At 43.2% G+C, this 22,318-nt stretch overlaps 2 protein-coding genes across 5 annotated transcripts; both read left to right on the top strand.

The window, feature by feature from the left end:
* Positions 1-56: 56 nt before the first annotated feature.
* On the top strand, positions 57-14,684 carry nsd1a (nuclear receptor binding SET domain protein 1a). 3 transcript variants are annotated; one of them, XM_019265488.2, is made up of 24 exons: positions 57-184; positions 1,112-1,289; positions 1,893-2,755; positions 3,037-3,178; positions 3,318-3,490; positions 3,574-5,446; positions 5,554-5,678; positions 6,834-7,071; positions 7,213-7,310; positions 7,408-7,467; positions 7,567-7,809; positions 7,932-8,024; positions 8,113-8,236; positions 8,326-8,526; positions 9,851-10,030; positions 10,394-10,550; positions 11,153-11,358; positions 11,463-11,575; positions 11,669-11,938; positions 12,034-12,150; positions 12,263-12,404; positions 12,505-12,611; positions 12,748-12,952; positions 13,156-14,684. In XM_019265488.2, exons 3-24 carry the CDS (start codon positions 1,910-1,912, stop codon positions 13,947-13,949), a joined length of 6,507 nt encoding a protein of 2,168 aa, XP_019121033.2. In that variant the 5' UTR covers positions 57-184; positions 1,112-1,289; positions 1,893-1,909; the 3' UTR covers positions 13,950-14,684. The 3 variants fall into 3 exon arrangements, with proteins under 3 accessions (XP_019121033.2, XP_010753198.3, XP_019121032.2); XM_010754896.3 differs by having other exon boundaries at positions 72-211; XM_019265487.2 differs by lacking the exon at positions 57-184 and adding an exon at positions 226-362.
* A 1,490-nt stretch (positions 14,685-16,174) lies between these two features.
* slu7 (SLU7 homolog, splicing factor) lies at positions 16,175-21,094 on the top strand. 2 transcript variants are annotated; one of them, XM_019265469.2, is made up of 15 exons: positions 16,175-16,338; positions 16,502-16,682; positions 17,227-17,380; positions 17,466-17,546; positions 17,642-17,806; positions 18,149-18,214; positions 18,306-18,437; positions 18,578-18,675; positions 18,762-18,829; positions 19,495-19,634; positions 19,728-19,889; positions 19,984-20,085; positions 20,186-20,263; positions 20,361-20,486; positions 20,571-21,094. In XM_019265469.2, the coding sequence occupies exons 2-15, from the start codon at positions 16,510-16,512 to the stop codon at positions 20,748-20,750; spliced, it is 1,725 nt and encodes a 574-aa protein (XP_019121014.1). In that variant the 5' UTR covers positions 16,175-16,338; positions 16,502-16,509; the 3' UTR covers positions 20,751-21,094. The 2 variants fall into 2 exon arrangements, with proteins under 2 accessions (XP_019121014.1, XP_027141356.1); XM_027285555.1 differs by having other exon boundaries at positions 16,175-16,401.
* Positions 21,095-22,318: the final 1,224 nt, after the last annotated feature.

Here is a 22,318-nt window from a genome sequence, read left to right as displayed (position 1 = left end):
TTACGCAGTGTGACAGCAGACTTTGTTTACAAACACTTGTTTAAAAAAAAAAGGTCATGTTGTAATATAAACGCTAAACAGCTGATCCATCAGGGTGGGTGAATAAGTTCGACTCTTTCTGGTATTTCTACTGGATCATTCACCAAAAAATGTGCCTAACAGAGATCTGAGCCATATATCTGAGGTAGTGTGTTTAAAAAAAAATCGAGAGGTAAGTTCCTGTGCTGTCAGGTCGGCGTGTGACTGTACCGTCTTTGTTTGATCTTAAAGGACCGGCCCAGCGAGCCTATTGTGCTCTCCAACTTTGCGCATTTACAGATCTGCATCCATACGCGCAACAGAATCTTTACTGATATGTGAGGGTAAGCTGGAGGGGCGATCATTTTGGGTTTTTCATCGGAGTAAACCCTCGTTTTTGTTTTTTGTTTTTTTTTTACACACACGATTTCAGCCACACTGGCTCCTTCTTTATCTTATTTTCCTGGGCGCCTAGCGGCCTGTTTCCTCATGTCAGAGCAGAGGCAACATGGCGCACGGAGTTTTGGTTTGACCGGAGAGGCCGTGTGTGGCTGTTTGCGCATTGCAATCATTTTGTTGTCTCGATTTCCCCTTGTCGCTACACACAGACACAGACACAGACACACATTTACACACACACACAGGCCTGTAGATGATTAAAAAAAAAAAAAACAATAGGAAGAGCGCAGAAATGGGTCAAATTCACTAAATCGGGTCATTCATTCGCTTTTGGGATTATTATTGTTTTATACCACTCACTATTTAGAAAACTTCACCTGGACGCGCATACATGCATGTGCGTGCTTGTGTGTGAGTGCGTGCTCGTCGAGGGCTGAGTGTCACGGCCCTCTGCAGACGGGGGGTTGGGTAGCTGTGCCGATTGGTTGCTGCTCACCAACACAGTCAGTCTGGGCTTGTTTTAACATAACCGGGGGCACTTCGACAGCAGGAAAAAAATCATGTAGTAAATAAGCTTGCTGTGGCTGTTATGGGTCCGGTTATGGCACGTTGAATTTCGCCGCTGTTTAGTTGTTGCAGCGTAATGGAGATTTACTTGTTATTTTGTATTTAAGGTGATTTCTTTTTTTGTAAGGGGGCCGCCGCTGATGAGGCGATGAAGTGCAGAGAATGAGCGCTGTTCCTTGGCCTACTACTAGTGCTGCTGCAGCTGGGATTGTGCAGAGCCGCTTCCACAAACCGAGAAAAATACTCGCTTTGTGCCACATTGCCAAACACACGCTGTTGGTTTCACGGTGACCGACCTCCAAATGGTGAGTTTTACGCGTTTTTCCACGTGTTGATAGTGTTATGAACTTAGCCTTTTTTTTGTATGTATGTATGTATGTGTGTGAGGGAGAGAGAGAGTGAGAAGAGAGGAATAGTAGCTTCCTATGTCGGTGTGTGGCTGCTGTAGCTTGTTTGTGTGATGGCTCAGTGTCACCACCTCTACTACAGCTTCTGCGCTCCTCCATTGACTGTACTAGTCACCGATCGTCCTGACCTACGACCATCAGACAAAGCGCGACTATTTTCTGATAGTTTGTGAATGAAATGTGGTGAAGGAGCGAGCGTGATCTGTGTGTTTTGTCTTATGCCGTCCAACCGGCCTCTAGTATGGAGGCCATGCAATGTCGGCTTATTTGTGTGTGAGTGAGTGTGTGTGTGTGTGTGTGTGTGTGCGCAAAGCCTTGTTTCTCCTTTATAGGTTTCTATCCGAGTCGATATAATGCTCTGTATTTTATAAGTGTCTGTCAACATGCTTTATTGTGTCCTACACTATACACGCACCAGTAACCCTCACAGAGGTTGTAGTTGGGGAGAAACTTAAATAGCATGCTTCCCTTATCTAATCTGCCTCTTTTTTTTTTTGACAGGATATAGCCGTGACAACATGAATCAATCATACAGACCAGCTGTTCGGGTAGGCTCAGTGTTTGGCTCAAGCCAAGCAGAGCGGAGGCCCCGCAATGGTCTTGTGAGCACTTCCTATGGAAACCAATGTGGCATTGTGAGTCGTGGGTCCGATCAACTGCCATCTTCCAGCCTCAAACAGCCAGCTGTACTTGGGTACAACCAACCAACCGACCGATCTCACTGCTACAGCCCGCTGAAGAGGCTGCAGGACCTGAACACTGGGGTCACAAGGCCTGATGTGGAGAGGAACCTCCACCCTAGGAATCAATTGCACTGTGCAAGCCCAATCAGCGATGATGATGATGATGATGAGTTTGAGGCACCATCAGTCCAGTTGCCACCTTCTCCAGGCAATGACGACATGGAGCCCTTGGAGGCTCTGCAGGACTCAAACAGAAATGGCTTCTCCCCTCACAGTCCTGATAGTTTGGAGCGCTGTTCTCCCATCCCCAATGGCTACCTGCATTTTGAGTCCACGCTGTTTGACAGCAGTGACATTAAAGAGGAGGACGAGGAGACGGAGCACAGTAGTGATGAGGACTTGGCGCCTTTTCACCACTCCCCAAAGTTGAGTCTGGACCAAACTGTGAGTGACAGTAAGACCACGTGCAGCTCAGGGGCGGATAAAAGAACATATAAACCTACTGTCTTTAATCTGATGTCCAAAACTATATCTGAACTCAACCCTACACTAAGCCCCAGTGCACTGCCAGATATGACTATGAGAGATGGGTGGAGCTTGGGTGAGGAATCAGACAGTGATGATGAACTTATCTCTCCTGTTGACCCTGGACTTATTTCACCAGCCGGCACCAACTCTAATGTGAGTCTGACACACCCATGACGCTTACTTCATCACCGTTACAACAACTATGATGTTGTTGACGTTTATCATATCCAAGTACAATTTTATGAATCTTTTATAAATTAATTGTGCCACGTGTACAGTGAGTTAAAGTATTTAACATGACCATGAAACATTGAGATTGTGATGCTCAAGTAAATAATGCATAAGAAGATCTTTTTTCTCTCTTAATCTGTAATTATTGGTGGTACCACTGTTTCCTGCATTAGATATTAATGTATTTTCATTATCGTGCTTAGTCCAACAGCCCAAAGAAAAAGCCTCTTCCTGCAGTGAAATACGTGGAAGGTGACTTGGTGTGGGCTAAATTTAACAGACGGCCCTGGTGGCCTTGCCATATCTGTTGTGACCCAGACAAGGGGGGCCACACTAAGATGAAAGGTAAGCTTTCATTCATAAAGAGTAGTGGAGGTGAGAGGGTTTGATTATAATATGAAATATTTCCAACTCGACCTTTACCTGAGAGGTTAGCGTCTACCAAAGAGTGTGCAAAGTAATTAATATGTTAGTATTGTTTCAGTTCCCAGTCCCCGTCCTTGTCGGATGTATTTCCTAGAGACGATTGGAGAGATTATTGAAAGTGCTTGGGTCCAAGGGAATGCCATTCTTCCTTTTGAAGGAGGTCATCAGTTTGAAGACTTACCTGTGCTGAGACGGAGAGGGAAACAGAAGGAAAAAGACTACAAGTATACGGTAAATGCATGAAATGACTTGAAAATATCACATAATCTTATTGTGAATATTATTTTGAATGATGTTGTTTCTGTTCCTGGCAGATACCCAAAAGTTTACTGACTGCATGGAAGGTCAGTGTGGCAGAAGCCGAGTATATGCTCCCAGATCGACAAAAGAAGACTGAAAGCGTGCTTTCAATATCTGTCAATGGAGAGGAGCGGGTGCCAAGCCCACTCCCGGCTGAAAAGCCACAGGAGGCCCCCTCTGTCACTGTGGACCCTGGTCAACCCCCATCACCCAATATGGCCCCCAACGGAAATGAGCCCGATATCATCAAAAACTCTGCTGCTGTTCAGTCCAATAAGAACAAAGCCTGTAAGAAGAAAAAGAAATGTTTGTCAGACATATTTGGTCATATAGTTGGCGGTTCAAAAGAGTCATCTACCATCACAAAAGTGGTGGATCAGTTTCATCCTACAACTCGTGCACTGAAAGAAGAGCCAAAGGACTCACCGTATGCAGACCTGGACTCAGTTCCTATGCTGCATCGTCCTAAACGCACAGCAATGTCTCCGGTAGAGGATACAGACAGATTGGTCAGAAAAGAACAGGGTTCAGCTAAAGCTAAAACAAAGTTTACTGAAAAAGTGAACCATTCTATAGATTCCTGTGACATGCCAAGCATTGCAACAAAAAAAATTACATCTAAAAACACAAACTCTGAGCAGAGTTTGGACAGCTGTAATGAATTGTCTCACAGTACAACTGAAAAGCACTCTATGAATCTTCCTGCCAGCAGTCGTCTGATGACGAGAGCTCTGAAAGCGGAGGAAGAGACTGATCTCAAAGATGCACTGGCCGCAAGCCAAATCTCAACAGATGCCCATGTTAATAACTGTCCTGATCATACACCTACTGATGCACCCATCAAAACTGAAATGTCTCCTAACTGGGAATTTCCTAGCAACGTAACATCACCTGTAAATCACATCTCGCCAAAAAGGCGTGCGAGGAAGCCTGATAAGAAACAAATTCGAAATGGCTCGTTGATAAAGCCCAAGTTTGTTGGGTCTGGTGTATCGACTGTGCAACCTGTTGAGATCAAGACAGAAAATGCTGCCCCTGATGTTTCATCATCATCTTCTCCATCCTCATCTCAGACCCTGATGGATGCCTTCCAGGATCCCAAGGAACTAATGTTTAAATCTCTTGTGAAGGAGGACAGCAGTGACTCAGAATCGACAGTGTTTCGGCCGGATTCTAACTATAAATTCAGTACCTTCCTGATGCTCTTAAAGGACATGCATGATACCAGAGAAAAAGAAGGTAAACCCCTGATTCTCCCACCATCACCAGTTCTGATTAAGGAGGAACCCCTCGTCATCCCTACTTCTAAAGAAGGAGACCCGCTGAAGGGTTCGTGTGATGGTTTCACTCAGAGGATAAAAACAGAGAATGGGCAGTCGGGGAAGTCCACAACAGCCCAAAACAGAGCAATGAAGCCCAAGAACAGGACAAAAGCTATCATGACGGCTGACACCTACCACTGTCGAGACTTTCCTTTAAACTCTCAGATCTGGAACTCGGACAAGCAGCGTAGAAAGCAAAAACTACCCGCCAAACTGAAACTTAGCATACCTGGCCTCTCTTCGGACCTGGCTGATTTGGCTTACGGCAGGGAGTTTGTCAGTGGCCATGCTGACTTAGCTGATTCTACGCCACGTCCTCCCATCGCTGCTGATCCTTCAGCCAGCTACCTCGAAAAGAACTCAGGATCCACAGTGGCTCCAAAGAAACGCTGGCAGTTGCTGGAGGAGACTGCTGGGCATAAGGAGGAAGTTACGAGTGAGGTATCTACAGAGATAAATGGATCCTACACCATAAGAACTACGCCAACATCACCAGATCTTGATCTGGGAATGGAGAAGCAATCGGAGAATGACTCGTACTTCTCAGAGACGAGCAGTGGCGCTGGTAAGACGCAAACTGTTGGTGTTTTACTTGTATACCTGTGTTTCTCATAAACTTCGTCTTGATCTACTGGGGCAATGTATAAATGTATTTCATGTGTGTTTACCCAGGAAATTTAGAGAACAAACGTCTGCGGAAACCAACTAAAAGACTCCTGGAGTCAACTGAGGAATACGAACAAATATTTGTCCCAAAAAAGAAATCAAAGAAACACCCATCAGAATCTTCCAAAATGGTGAGATGATACTCTTTCTTTTAGTATCCTGACAATAAAAATGAAAACACACAAAAACAAGAACAACTGAATAAATGTATTTTATATTCTTAGTATTTTAAAATCTGTGTAAAGGCAATTCCGTGATTTCTTTTGAAATACATTAAATATGTTGGAAAATACTAGCTGAAAACATGTGAAAAGACTTTACACGGTTTAATCCTTACCACGTTACACATTACTGAAATGTGAAGTTCAAGGTTAAAACAGTTTTTCACCAGTTTTCAGTCCAGGATTTTTTGGGCGGTCCTAAAAGGTGGCTCGATGACATGTTGAGGCCACCCTGAGCATACCCTTGCACCCCTAGCACTGTAATTGTTAAAAGCCTTCAGCACATTAGTGTCTGTGGGTCTCTGTATGCTAGTTGTTATTCTTGTTTACTCTCAGTTGCTTGCTTGCTCTGCCTTTTGAACTACTGCAAATGCTTTTTCTAATGCTGGTGAATTCATCTCCTGAGCGTAGTCCTGGGGAAAATACACAAGGACAAGGACACAAGACATCTTTTATATGCACCAGCAGCCTGTAGCTAAAGGGAATATATATAGTTAGAAGTTTATGTGTGTCGGTAACAGCACACACGGACCGTCAGACATCTCCCTGGGCTGGTGTAATCGCATTGCATTGCATTTGCGCTGTGCTACCGCCAGCGAAACAAAAACAAAGTAACGATAATATTCCACACAGCAGTGTTGTTTCACTGCGGTACATGACATTGAAACAGAGACAGGAAGACACAGAGATAGAGATTCACTTGCTCAGAGTGTTTCAAAGTTATTGTAATTTTCTGAACTCATTCAGTCACTTCCCACAAGTCGGTGTGGCTTCAGCACATTCAGCGGACACACCCCCACAGTGTTGGAGCTGAGAATACTGCTCATTTTTATCTGATTTTGATATATTTAATCAATCCAATTTGTCTGAGTGGTTAATAACACTTTATATTAACACTTTAATAACACTCTTTAGTCTGACAAACTCTGAGCACATTTTTATTCTTACCTTACACTGACTTCAAGACACATTTTGCAACCCAACAGACACCTAAACACACCCTGTGTATTCAATTCGAATCTATTTGATTAATTCATGGTGCTTCCTTTGCATGTGTGTACACAGCAGGCATCAGGGTTGACGACACTCCATGATCTCAGCAGCACGCCAGGAATAATTACCTCAGCCTCGACCTCGATCTCGTCTTCGTCTTCTGTAGAGCCCACGGAGCCTCCTTCAGAGCTGGAACAGTGTCCATCTCAGGATGAGCTTTCTCCTGTGGCACCCTCAGTATCTCCAGTCACAACACAACCCTCTGTTGACACAGAGGCAGCAGAAGAAACTGATCTACCTCCTGAAGCTGGTAAATAAGTTTTTACTGGATATTATATTCTATCCGGTATCTAAATTGCTGCATAATATAAAAGGGACAAGTGTTGCTGCACAGAATATTGGTTAGGAAACAACATTATAACAGATGATGCATCATTGTTTTTAACTTCAGGCACAGTAGTTCAAGAAAGAAAGAGGCCAAGGAAGCTGTCGCACAGGGTGCTGGAATGTACCATAGAAGAAGTTTCTGGTACTCCTGCAAAGAAGAAGGTATGTTTGGACTTCACTGGCAGTGGGAGAGTCCACTTAGTGTATACAACTAGCGCCAGAAATATTGAATGTGTTTCCCAATCTGTTTGTTTTCCAGGAGCTGAAGCGACACAGTGGAGTTACTTCAGAGGTGAAAGTCTTAGTCAAGAAAACTCAGGTACTACAAAAGCACAGTCACACCCCTTAACATTCCACCAAAGAGTGTCATGCTAAAAGTATATTTAACCATCCTGAACATAAATCTCATGTTGGATAGGTTGGAGCTGTGAAGAAAGAGAAGCCTGCAACCAGCACATCCTCTGCCCCTGCCCCTGTCCCTGCCGCTGCTGCTGCTGTCTCCAAGCAGTCAGAAAGCAAAGATAACCTTGAGGGAGCTAATTCAAACAAACCCCCCAGCCCCCGAGTATCTAAGACCCCCAAGCAGGAGGCAGAGATAGAGGCCAGCGGCACTGTGGAGAAGCAAATTGTACACACTGGAACACTAACTCCCAAACCTGAGGTGTGTTTGTTGTTATTGTTCAGCTAATAAGTGATTGGTTATCAATCCAAGAGAAAAATATTCTGTTGCATTTCCTCCACAAGTGTGGCTGAGTGATAATATCCTTTTCTTCATCTCTGTAGGTGCTGCCTGTTGCCTTGAATGACAGCCTTTCTTCCCAAGTGGATGTAAAAGGAAAAATAGGAGCTACATCCTTAAAGGAGAATGTCTGTCAGGTGAGGTTTTGTTTGATTTTCTTATTTGTACCATGTAGATCATTCGCATGTTTCTTACTCTGTATTATTTGTGTTTATGTTTGTGCAGGTGTGTGAGAGGACAGGAGACCTGCTGGTGTGTGACGGCCACTGTTATGGAGCCTTTCACCCGCAGTGTATTGGCCTGTCAGCCGCTCCGAAGGGAAAATTCCTCTGTAGCGAATGCAACACTGGTGTGTACACCTTGTGTCTGACATGAGGCTCAAAGCAACCACTGATCATGAAACACGTGTCCTTACATACTGCTTTGTGTCACTTTCAGGTGTCCACACATGCTTTGTGTGTAAGAAGTCTGGCAGTGGCGTGAAGCGCTGCATGATACCACTGTGTGGGAAGTTCTACCATACCGACTGTATACTGGCCTACTCGGCCACAGTGTCGCATAACAAAAGCATCCGCTGCCCTCTGCACGTGTGCCTGTCCTGCCACATCACCAACCCTCTCAACATCGGCAACTCTAAAGGTATGCTCCACTTTTGCCTTTGGATTTAAACCATAGTATAACTATGACATGTTACAAATGGTTCACAAAGATTTGCAGCTATGTTACATTTTTTGACACTTTTATCCAAAGTGACTTACAAAAAAGGGTAACAATCAAGGTACCGTGCGACATGGACATGTTCATGCAGCAATAAGTACTACTCACATGTTAGTTGCAAAGCGGGATGGATTTAACATTTCCAGTTGTTTGTAGTGCCAGAAGAGGAGGAACTCTCTGAAGAGCTGGGTCTTTCAAAGTAGGGAGGGACGGCCCTGATCTGGTAGGAACTGGTAGCACGTCTCAACGATGAGGGGAACAACAGACGAGAAAAATCTGTATTGCCTCAGAGCCAGGCGTTGTTTATTGGAGGAGTGCAACAGTCGTTAGGTAACATGCCTGCATGAGGGCATTCAAGTAGGTAGGTGCAGAACCGGAGACTACTTTGTAGGCGAGCATTAGGGATTTCAATTTAATGTGGGTGGCTACACGTAGCAGCTTGATGAGCAGCGGGGTAACGTGTCCTTTTGTGTTGATTGAAGACAGGGCATCTGGATCAACTGAAAGGGTTTTCACTGTGCAGGCTGGGAGGCCTGTTAGGAGGCGAGATGACCACAGCCTGTATCAGGAGTTGGGTAGCATGTTGCGTTTAGTAAGGCCTGAATTTTCTTATGTTGTGAAGTACGAAGTGATCAGAGAAATTTGTTTCTTGCTACTCTGGTAGGGGCGAGAGAGTCACTTTTTATGTTGTTGTCATACATATCCTGGCTGACCAAGTAAAGTCCTTGTTATATTTCTTAAAGTATTGAAATGGTGCTTTATGCTTCTGAATCAACTTGGCAAATATTATGTTGCAGCTCTGACTACATTTTCTACCTGCTTAGCAACAATGTGTAGGCTCCAAAATTAGACATTCCTCAGCACCATCAAAGTCTGCTCCTGTTACAACTACATCACAGTTTTGGTGATCATGTACCAAATTGGCACCCCTTGTTTTATTTCTCCCCACATCCTGACTTATTTCTTCTTCTCCTGTAAGGACTGAGTGTCTACTCTAAACTCATTATTAATAGGCTTTCTGTTTCATGACCGGAGATATCATCATCATGATTTGTTTTGGTGATTACATTTTTATGAGTGACTCACTGTCTGAAGCGGTGGGCCAGCTGAGTGAATGATCAGTTACACTATAGCTATAGGTGATGAGTCTTTGCCATCTTTGCTCATATGTCATCATAAACCATGCCATTAACTCTACATGTGCATGGATAAAAGCTGTCTTTGCTCCTCTGTGTTTTTATCGTAGGCCGGTTGGCTCGATGCGTACGCTGCCCTGTGGCCTATCATGCCAATGACAACTGTATGGCAGCAGGAAGCTTGGTGCTAGCAAACAACAGCTTCCTCTGTCCAAACCACTTCACTCCACGCAAAGGCTGCAAGAATCACGAACACATCAATGTGAGCTGGTGCTTTGTCTGCTCTGAAGGTAAGTCTGGTCTTATTTCATGGTTGCCTTCAAAACAGTTTTGCTGTGATGATCATGTAAACATTTAATAATATGGGTTTAAGTGTGAAACTTGAATCTAAAACACTTTTTCTAAACTGTCTCCATGTTTCAAATATGTATAAAAACCCATAAAAGTGGCTACTATGGAAAATGCCCTGAGCATAATGTGTTGTAAATTGATTTTTATGCCTCATCCTATTTTCCAATTAAATGCTCCCTTTCAGCCAGGGTACCCCCACACACAGGGTCTTTTTAATAATTTCACTAAAAATAATAAGCAATAATCTAACTCCTAATAAAAATAAACCAATCAGTGCATTGTGTTTTGTTACAATTTTTTAGGGGGCAGTCTGCTGTGCTGTGAAGCCTGTCCTGCTGCTTTCCATCGGGAATGTTTGAACATGGAGATGCCTCAGGGCAGCTGGTTCTGCAATGACTGCAAAGCTGGAAAGAGGCCTCGTATTAAGGACATACTGTGGGTCAAATGGGGACGCTACAGGTAAGCCACAACATTGTCTCTAAAAGTACATTCAGACGGGGTTGTGGCGAAAACGCAGGTTTTCCATTCATTTGAGTGGGGGTAGTACGTTTTGGCTGCAGGGGTGTCTGCCAAACTACACAGCGGCCTGTGGCAGAGAAATTGAGCTGGATCCAACTTTTGGAAAAATGCAGCGAGCCAGGACAAACAGCTTTAAATGTGACTGAAACTGAGGCAATCCAGATGGACTCATGGACTAAACTGTGATACTCTACCTGCTGTGTTCTTTGTTTATTTAATGTATTCGGCATCTAAATCTGACTGGCTCGCAATTTACACTGAAAAATTAGTAACACAAAGAAGTTTAATGTTTTGTATCCAGTGGTTTGAGAGAGTGAAAAAGCAAGAACTGGGAAGCGAGCAAGTGGCAGCATTGAGAAAGCTGTTAATCAGCTAAATAAAGCGTTATTTTCTCATTGTTTCACGACGATTACGTTCGGCACAAGTACACACACCCTACAACGCCTGTGGCAATTTGCAGCACCTGATCCTGTCTGATCGTAACCTAAGCAACAGCTACTGTACCTGTATTTGCATTTCTGAAACCTGATCTAATTTTCTAGGTGGTGGCCAGCTGAAGTCTGTCTGGCCAAAGATGTCCCAAATAACATCTTGAGGATGAAACATGAGGTGGGAGAGTTCCCAGTTCAATTCTTTGGCTCCAGAGATTTTGTGTGGACGTACCAGGCCAGAGTCTTCCCCTACATGGAGGGTGACACTCACAACATCGAGAAAATGGGAAAGGGTGCAGATGCAGTGTACAAAAAGGGTCTGTACTTGTGTATATTAATTGTATTTGTGTTTCTGCTTTTGATATTAAGAAATGAAGTCTTAATTCTGAGATAATTGTTTGACCGTATTATGTCTTTACAGCCCTCGGTGAAGCAGCAGAACGTTTTAAAGAGCTCCAGGCAGAAAAAGAGATGAAGCAGCTTCAGGAGGACAGAAAGAACGACAAGAAACCTCCTCCATACAGACACATTAGGGTACCACATACTTATCTGTGCTTTTCTGACAAAGAAGCAGTCCACTGAGATGTATGAGGGGAAATAAATCATGCCACTGCCTCTGTCTCTCAGGTAAACCGGCCAGTTGGGAAGGTGCAGATCTTTACTGCTGACCTATCCGAGATCCCGCGTTGTAACTGCAAGGCGTCTGACGAGAACCCGTGCGGCATCGATTCAGAATGCATTAATCGCATGCTGATGTATGAGTGCCACCCTCAAGTGTGTGCGGCAGGGGAGCGATGTCAGAACCAGGCCTTCACAAAGCGCCAGTACACGACCGTGGAGATTTACAGGACGCTGTCCTGCGGCTGGGGCTTACGCAGCGTTATGGACATCAAGAAGGTTAATAACATGGTGACAGATGTGTGTGACTGAAATACTCACTTGAAACTCTGTTATTTAATAATCTTGCTTTTTCTTCTTCGGTCGCTTCTCAGGGAGCCTTTGTGAGTGAATATGTGGGAGAGGTGATCGATGAAGAGGAATGCCGAGCCAGGATCAGACATGCCCAGGAGAACGATATCTGTAACTTCTACATGCTTACACTGGACAAGGTGAGCATGATGACTATAAACACAACACTCTGTAAATGATACATGATTCATCATGTGTGTAATCACTTCATCACATGCTCGGTGCTGACCTGTTTATATTTTCTTTTTCCAGGACCGGATCATTGATGCCGGACCCAAGGGGAACCAAGCTCGCTTCATGAACCACAGCTGCCAGCCAAACTGTGAGACTCAGAAGTGGACTGTGAACGGGGACACACGGGTCGGACTATTTGCTCTACAAGACATCCCTAAAGGTTTGCATGATGGGATATTTTGTACTGTGTAGGATCATTAGTCATCATTAGTTACAATCTCTCCAAGCGCAGCGTAGATCTAATACAACATTTATTTTAGGTGTAGAGCTGAAGTTCAACTACAACCTGGAGTGTCTTGGCAACGGGAAGACTGCCTGTAAATGTGGAGCACCCAACTGCAGTGGATTCTTGGGTGTTCGGCCAAAGGTGAGCGCCTACATTTGAACAGTTTAAACGTTGCACAGGCACACTTAAGACATCAGTAGATCCTCTGACTATCCTTGCCTAGATCATCGAATAAGAGCTACATTGTGACCTACCTAACTCTCTTTACCTTGTTCAGAACCAGCCATCAGCTGAAAAACTGAAATTAAAGGAAGGGAAGAGGAAAGTCCCTGTGAAGAAGAAGACCAAGCAAGAAGTGACCAAGGAGAGGGAAGACGAGTGCTTCAGCTGTGGTGACGGGGGGCAGATAGTGTCCTGTAAGAAGCCGGGCTGCCCGAAGGTTTATCACGCTGACTGTCTCAACCTGGCCAAGAGACCTGCAGGCAAGTAGAGATGGAGAGTGTTTAAGGGCATGATTTAGTCTAAATGTCCTAAAGCACACATGGAGTTTTCATGTGACTTTAAGCAGACCTCTTTGAGATTCATGAGACTGTTGTTATACAACCGCCTTTAGGTCAGAAATCACACTACTGACATCCACAAGATATATTTACTTAAGGTAGTAATGATGTGATCTTGTCTTCAGGGCGATGGGAGTGTCCATGGCACCAGTGTGATGTCTGTGGTAAAGAGGCAGCTTCGTTCTGTGAGATGTGCCCCAGCTCTTACTGTAAGGAGCATCGTGAAGGCATGCTCTTCATCTCGAAGCTGGACGGCAAGCTGTCCTGCAGTGAACACGACCCCTGTGGGCCTGACCCGCTGGAGCCAGGGGAGATCCGTGAATACATGCCCAACATGACCTCCATGAGGCCCGGGGCCATGGGTGTGCCTCTCACTCTGGCCCCAGACTCCAAAGAGCAAAGAGCCGGTTCTGCTCCCATCACTCCTCCTTCTGGCCAGGCTGCGACGACCACGCCAGGGCCTCCTCCTCGCCTCTATATCAACACAAAAACTGCTACCTCGAGCTTCATCCCCTCCAACAGATCCTACCTCACAGACAGGACTGAAGGGAAAGTGTTTTCCACTCCCACCTCCTCTAAGGACGAGAGAGAGGACGGTGAGGTGGAGGACGGGGAGGTGTGTGGTTTGGAGGTAGAAGACGTGGAAGATGATGATGATGATGACGATGATGATGATGATGATGACGAAGAAGGAGAGGAGGAAGAGGACGAAATGGAGGAGATGGAGATAGTGGAAGACGAGGAGGACGAGCCGCTGTATGGAGGCGACCTGCTGGAGGAAAACGACAACGAAGAGGAGGGCGAAGGAGGGGATGTGTATGACACTTGGGGTGATTATGGGGACGATGATGCTGATGACGGAGAGGTGGAGGGGGAGGACTTGGACGAGTGGGGAACAGTGGAGGACGATGACAAGTGACTCCATCCATCCGTTCCTTCGGCTCAGCAAAAACTCTCAGTAAACATTTAAAGGACAAAAAAGTTAGCAAAGACTACGAGAGATATTTTGGTACCTACATGAACGCGACACTGCCTTCACTTCGGTACCGCGTTGCCTTCTCATCCCCAGGCTGCTGGACTGACAGTGGGGACGTGTACTGGTGCTAAGGCTCAAGGACTGATTCATCAGTCTCTTTATACTTCTGTCGATGTGTTTATTTGTGTCTGGTGCTGTTCTTTTGTTTGTTCTCTCAACATTGTTTACAATTTTTTTTGGCCTTTTTTTTTTTTTTTTTTTAAATGTTTCGAATATAAGAAAAAGGTGAGAGGGTTACATCTGACCAAACTGTCACCAATAACAGCATCTCATGTTACTGTCTTAACCTTGTCTTTCTAATTACAAGAGTGATCAAAATAGTGTTCTCACTGGTCCATGTTACAGTTAAGCACAGCAATACCAGCTTGGTGCTTCTGAGGAATGCAAAAATAAACCCACTGGAGTCCACAAGGCTTTAGATGATTTTTCTCACTACAAAAACTGATTTTTCTACAAATTCATCCTTTTTCCCCTCCACACAGGTAGGTCAGAGCTCAGGATTTAGAGGCACAGAGAAATAAAGCAATGTCATGACGTTATACAATCTCCAAATGCATCACAGATATCACTGCTGTCCCATTTACTAAAGTAGAAAAATAAAATCTAAGTACTTATTCACTTGGTATCCAGTATTTCCTTCCCTCACAGTCACATCAGGCATCAAAAGTCTTTTCTAAAATAGTTTATCAAGGATTTATTTAAGTCAGCTATGTCAACCTGCTATATTTTGTAAGTGCACAGCAGTATCAGCAGTCAAATGTTTTTACATCTAAACTGAGTCATTTTTTCTTGTTCATTGTGCTTCCTGTAACCTCTCTTATTATTTTTCTACATGTGGTTTCCCCTCAATGGACCAATTTTTCCCATTGAGTTTGGCAAACTAATAAGTGAGGTGTGAAACTACAATCTACTTCTACTACTGATAACACACGCTTCATGGTTTGTCATCATGAGCCTTGCAAATCAAATACAATTACAATACGAATACAATTAATGACTGAAATAAAGATAATTAATAGACAGTATAGCTGTATGTTTAAGGTATTTAGAAGTTGTGGTTAGATTAAACTCTTCAGGGAGACACAACCAAGGACCTCAGTCTCGTCAGCAAGTGAAGGACGTCTGTGTTGTCCGAAAAGGTATTTGTATGCTCTCACCATCTCGATATCTAATCCCTGGATGTTCACTGGTATGTTCATAGGGCGCTTGTATCAGTTGCTATTGTGCTTTTAATCCCAGATTAACACAGACTGGTAGACTCACAGGAGCATGGAGCTGTGGACCCTGGGCCTATTAGCCTGTTTTGCACTGTTTGTCAGTGCTCAGTCAGTGTTGCACTTCCCAGTCCAAGTCTATTGTCCAGATTGACCCTAACCCCAACCCTATATTTTTTTTAACATACCAATGACCTCTAAGGAAAGGGTCAAGTGATTTTATGAATCATGGAGGGCAGAAGACAATATTCTTTTTAAAAAAATGCTACTTATGCTGCCTTACCTGAATAGTGGCCCTAGATTATCTCTTCTTTTATCTTTTATTTTGATTTGACTTATTCTGAAACTCTTTCCTGGTTCAATTAAAGGACTCAAACAGAAGAGTTTATATCTACTTATCCAAACCTAACCACAGACAGACAGACAGACAGACAGACAGATAGATAGATAGATAGATAGATAGATGCACACACTATATACCGGCATGGGGTAAAACATTTGGTGACAACAGTATAAATAGAATAAACTAAGGAGGTGAGATGAGCCGCTGTATGGAGGCAACCTGCTGGAGGGAAAACGACGATAACGATCCTTCTGCTCAGAAAAAAAACGCTCAGTAAACATTTAAAGGACAAAAAAGTTTGCAAAGACTATGAGAGAAATGTTGGTACCTACAGACAACAGTATTAGAATAAACATATGGTTCTACCTTTAAAAGATTATATACATAGGGACTCTTGTGCAACAATTTAAAGGTGCTTTGAAAAGTATATCATCTGCCAAAGAACCACAGAGATGAAATAATCGATTTACAGACTTATAAATAAAAAATATAAATAACATTTGGCGGTGAGCGGAAGTGCGTGTGTCCGCTAGGTGTCGCTGATGTCTCGGTGACGGTGAAGAAGAAAGGAAGTGACGTAGCTGCAGTTGATGTAAAATGGCGACGGTCGTGTGTTAGTCAAAACATAACTCAAACTTAGAGCGAGACACCGAGAAAGGGACCGTTAATACGAAGGGAACGAGAACCTCCGTAACACCTGCTGCGTCTCACCAAGGTAACCGAGTTACTTATTACACCTAAAACACTCTCTCCACGGTGCAGTCTGGTAAACAGCCAGGTCAGCGGAGTCACGACAGCTCCTGTGAATAACATGAATATTTATTTTTTTTTGGAGGTAAGTAAAAAAAAGTTTTAATGCTGTTTGTTTCTGGTGCCAGGTTCAGTCATGACCGAGCAGGCTGATGTTAACGTCACCGCTAACGTTACCGCGGCCTCGGAGGGCATCGTGGGGCTGGATGAGCCCAAGAAGATGACCCGGGAGGACTGGAGGAAGAAGAAGGAGCTGGAGGAGCAGAGGAAGCTGGGAAACGCTCCTGCTGAGGTGGACGAGGAGGGGAAGTAAGTTTGTCTGGGTAGAGGTCATAATAAGAAGCTGGAGAGGTGCCAGTTCACCTCCTGGGCACTGCCGAGGTGCCCCTGAGCAAGGCAGCCACCATCTCTCTAAACCAGTGGTTCTTAACCACCGGTGGTTGTATTTCAGGGTTAAAATGCATGTATTAGACAATGTGAAGATGCTCGGGGATGTTCCTAAATTTAATGGGCTTTGTTCTATAATTTGACAACCATAGAGACATTTTTAAGTTGATGTGAACGCTCACACGTTGTAAACATCTCTAACCATCCTTCCCATTTGATGTGAATGAATCTTTTAAAAGTTTGTAATGCAGCTTTCTGCTATAAACTTGTAAGTCTCCAAGCTGAGACAGATTTATTGTCTCTGACTTGACGAATGTCAGAAAGCATTAAACAACTGTTTTCATTGGCCAAGTGGTAAAAATAAATAAATAATAATTTTATTGTTGTATTTACAATGAAGCTCCTGTTCTAACATTCATGTCCTGCTCTTGTTGCACTTGTTGCTGTTTTCTTTCTTTTTTTTCAGGGATATAAACCCGCACATCCCGCAGTATATTTCATCAGTGCCGTGGTACATTGACCCATCCAAAAGGCCCACGCTAAAGCATCAGAGGCCACAGAGTGAAATTCAGGCGCAATACTCAGCCATTGGAGAGTGGTACAAGAGAGGAGTGAAAGAGGTGAGACTGAAGCAGTGAGTTACTTTTTAAGTAGCCAATATGAATGAACTCAAAGATAAATAGCCCTTTTTTTTACTTCAAACAGAGCTCTGTCGTCACTAAATTTCGGAAGGGAGCTTGTGAAAACTGCGGTGCCATGACACACAAGAAGAAGGACTGTTTGGAGGTACAAGAGACGAAGAAATCGTTGATCTTCCAGTAGAGATGAACTGTCAGTCAACTGTCAGATGTTAACCTCTGACCTTCACTTTTGTCTCACAGCGGCCCAGAAAAGTTGGAGCAAAGTTCACTGGCACAGGTATAGCTCCAGATGAACACTCACAGATACAGCTTGACTTGGACTACGACGGAAAGAGAGACCGCTGGAACGGGTATGATCCCGAGGAACACCAGCGCATTGTGGAAGAATACGCCAAAGTAGATCTGGTAAGAAGTCCAGTGGTAAATTAAGCTTGGTTTAACTCGTGTTTAGATTGTTTGCTTTGTTGCAAAGATGAAAACAGATCTCTGCCCTCAAGGACAATCTGGTACGTGACCGTGCAAATGAAAGTCTAATGCAAACAACTACAAATTGAACCTTTTTATTGGTGTATGGGTAAAATTTTTGGTATCTGGCAACTAAAAATCCCTGAATCTTACAAACCCAAACCCAGCAAATGTAAATGAGGACAAACTGAAGTCAACTGATGCTTACATTCATTTATTTTTCATCTTTTTTTGTCTGTGTCCCATTGACCAGATTAATATGACTTGTTTTCTACCTCTCAGGCCAAAAGGACACTGAAGGCACAGAAGCTTCAGGATGAGTTGGCCTCTGGAAAACTAGACCCAACTGTAAGTGTTCAGTAATTATTGTTTAATTTAAAAAAAAATAAAGGGCAGCCTCTCAACAATCATTAAAATTCTTCAAATCCTTTGTCTGCAGGAGCGGGAACACGACAGCGAGGATGAGGATGAAGATAAATATGCAGATGACATTGACATGCCTGGTCAGAACTTTGACTCAAAGAGACGAATCACTGTCAGGAATCTGCGTATCAGAGAAGACACAGCTAAAGTAAGTGGCCCATCTAGAAACACAGGCCATTTCTATATTCAGAACCACTCTTTCACTCTCCACACTGAGAGAGGTGAGGTGCTGTTACTTTAACTCTGAGGTGACCAATAATCTGAACTTCTTGTGTCTGTTTTTCACAGTACTTGAGGAATTTGGATCCAAATTCAGCATACTATGATCCAAAGACTCGAGCTATGAGAGAGAACCCATACTCCAACACTGGCATGAACCCCGACGAGTAAGTTATAATATATTGTATCTCCATTTCCTCACATGTTCTCACGGGATGTCACTGAATAATAATCAAACTGTTTTCTCTGACAGAGTGGGATACGCTGGAGACAATTTTGCCCGCTATTCAGGGGACACAATCACTATGGCTCAAACACAGCGTAAGTTTCCAAGATTTTCCAGCTTTTTTTTTTTTTAGGATATACAATTAAAGGTTATCTATTTTTAATTTTTTCAACAACAGCTCAATCGCTATTACAACTTGGGGTCTACTACAGGTGTGCTACATGGTTATTGACTTCATCGTGTGAATTACTGAACATAAAGGAAGGTTGCCTTCAGTGTTGATCTGTCAAATTAATGGTTATGCCACATGCTTTAAGTGAATACCATCAATATTTAAAGCAGCTGAGTTTCCATCGCATTGTTTCATCTGGTTTTAAGAGGAATCTGACTGTATCTGAACTGGTTGTAGGTATTAAGAATATCTATAGCTGGTCTTTCTGCTGATGGTCATGTTTGTTTAGACAGGTCATACGGAGACGTCAGTACTAAACACAGACAGTTTCAGTAGCTGTTGGGTTTTAGCTGCCTAAAATCACCTTGCCTTAGAGGACACAGCTAATTATAACAATCTCACTATCAAAGTACCCACACAACAGTTTTCTCTCACTGATATCATCTAGACTGTGAATGTAATGGGAATTATTTTCCCAGCCAGAGCACATCTGCTTTTCTGATATAATTATGAGATGAGACACTCAAAGACAGCTATGTAGCTCATATTTGTACTGTACATAATATTCAATGCCTCATCTTGTGACAGTGTTTGCCTGGGAGGCCTATGAGAGAGGCTCTGAGGTGCATCTGCAGGCTGACCCCACCAAGCTGGAGCTGCTCCACAAGTCCTTCAAGGTCAAGAAAGAGGACTTTAAAGAGACACAGAGGGATAGCATCCTAGAGAAGGTACACAGCTGGTTCAGTATGTTTCTCTCTGCTTGAAATTGTCATGTCAGGCTTAAATATGATGATATTTGTGCTTTTGTGTGTGACAATCAGTACGGAGGTGAAGAGCACTTGGATGCACCGCCGCGTGAGCTTCTGTTGGCCCAGACAGAGGACTACGTGGAGTACTCTCGTCACGGTGCAGTACTGAAGGGGCTTGAGAAAGCTGTGGCTCGCTCCAAGTATGAGGAGGACGTCCTCATCAATAACCACACTGTAAGGACACCCTATGGAACAACATCTCAATAATTTTTGTCACATTTTGTTTGCTTTTATTCTTTAATAAATAAAAACTGTGTTTTTTTTTAAGTGTATATGGGGGTCCTTCTGGAAAGATGGCTTCTGGGGATACAAGTGTTGTCACTCCATGGTCAAACAGAGTTACTGCACAGGAGACACTGGAGTTGGAGTAGTAAGTAAATGTACTAACAGTGTTCAAAGGCTGCACATAGTACATCAGTTGTTTTTTTCCCCCACTTACGCACTGTGTTTGTTCTCTCCACAACCTGAAGAACAACTCCGACTGTGTTCCCTTTGAGGAGGGCCTGACCGAGCCACAGGAGGAAGAACCGCCCAAGACTCTGCTGGAAGTAAGTGATCGTGAATAAACACTAACAGGTCCTGTCATTAAACCATATGCGTGTTTTCATGTAGTTCTAACTGTGTGTCAATATTGTGAATGCCCAGATGCACAGAGATAAGATGATAAAAGAGAAGAAGAAGAAAAAGAAGAGCAAAAAGAACAAGAAGAGAACAAGCTCTGACGACAGTGATTCAGAGGACGAAGAGAAGAAGAAGGAGAAACTGAAGAAGGTAAAGTTATTTTTTTGTTCATCTGTCTGTATCTCTGGTTTGGCACATTTTTCTGTGACTGATCTCTGTGTTTTTTCCTCCCAGGCACTGGAAGCAGAGGACAAGCGGGTGAAGCACATTGAGCAAATAATGCAGATAGATGAGAGAAAGAGGCCGTACAACAGTTTGCTGGAAGTAAAGGCGCCCACTGAGGAGGAGATGGAGGCCTTCCGTATGAAACGCTGCCGGCCAGATGATCCCATGGCTTCGTTCCTGGGACAGTGATCTCTTCCTCAGCTCTGCCAGTGCCCCTAAATTCTCCCCCGAGTACTCGACCAGAGCTGCTGCTCGGTGGAAAAAGACTCTTAAAACTCAAGTTTTGTCATATTTACAGCAGGAAGACTCTGTTTGCTTTATAAATGTGACAGAAAGTGTGTACAGTGTTTTTGTTAATTTCATTTTGCACGCTTTTTATTTTTGATGCTACGTGTTGAAAGATCTTATGACAATAGTGATGATCGAGGAAAATAACTTTGACAGTTTTCTTGGCAACAGTAATTTGAGGAAAGTAACTACTTTTTAGTGGGATTAATGCATCATTTTTATAATAAAATATATATTTGCCTGAATAGTTTGTGTTGAGTAAAATGTTATTTTGGGGACAATGAATATTGATTAACCTCACTGTAAATGTGCTCATGGTAAGCCAACAATTTAAACCCATATGTGAAATCAACCATTTCATTTGATGTATGAAACACTGCTCATCTCTGTTCCTTTCTTCAGTGGGCATTAATGGATGGATAGGGAATATAACCTAATGGATCAAAAGTATTGGGTAATATTTTTCTTACATGTTGTAACAAGTTATCTCACTCTGATTTGCAAGGAATAGTTGGGTACTCCATTTGCTCCTCACTCGTGTACTCGTGTAGTGGTTGTTGAAGATTAACCGTTGTTTAGGGTTCCCAAAAGCATCATTATGGAACTGTTATCCAGGATGTATATTTGCCTGCTGGCTTGCCTGTTCGGCAGTTTATTGTCCCACTGTGCCTCCAGCCAACTAGCTTTAAGTAAAACTACTGTGACATGAATAATACGTTAGATTAACTTGTTCCAGTGATGAACTGATAGGAGGCAGGCAGTTCACTTTAACTAGAAAAATGTATCCCTTCTTTCTCTTTGTCTTGTATCACTGGAAAATGGATGAAAGAATGTGTTTAAAGCTACACTTGCACCAGTGAATACTCTCCCACACCTCACCCTCTCCTTCCAAGCATGAGCAGAGGAAAAACTGACTGAGAAATTCACATAAAAATCAAAAGGTCATTTCTAGGTTAGTTGTAGTTTGTCTCTTATGAGCTACTGTACAGAAATGGAGGTTTAAAATGGACTCTGTTGAGGAGGACCCGCTCCTACTGTACACATAAAGGACTATAATGGATTTTAAAACAACAGCAAACACATTTTACACTAATAAAAACATACTTATGAATATTGAAAAGAAATATTGCAACTCTTAGACACAGGACCTTTAAATTTCACTACTGATTAACTGAAAAGAGACAGTGAAGTGTTTCTGAGCGAGTGAATAAATATTAATAACACAACCTGAAGTGTTCCATGTGTAAAGGCAATGAAGTTATTAAAGTTATTTTACTGACACCTGACATGGAAAACATTAAACACAACAAAATCACTCTTGCACTATGTCTTTTCAATTGAATTGTTGAATGTTCGTTGTTAAGTGTGTATACTTAGTTTAGAGTATATCAGTGTGTCTTTTCAGTTTCCTTTTTAGTCAGATTAATGTTGATGTTAATGTCTCGTCATGTTTTTTTGCTGCACAGTCA

The sequence above is a fragment of the Larimichthys crocea genome, chromosome I (assembly GCF_000972845.2).
Source record: "Larimichthys crocea isolate SSNF chromosome I, L_crocea_2.0, whole genome shotgun sequence".
Classification (NCBI taxonomy): domain Eukaryota; kingdom Metazoa; phylum Chordata; class Actinopteri; family Sciaenidae; genus Larimichthys; species Larimichthys crocea.
Note: the sequence above shows the minus strand (reverse complement) of the source record. Positions and strands in the feature narration are given on the sequence as shown.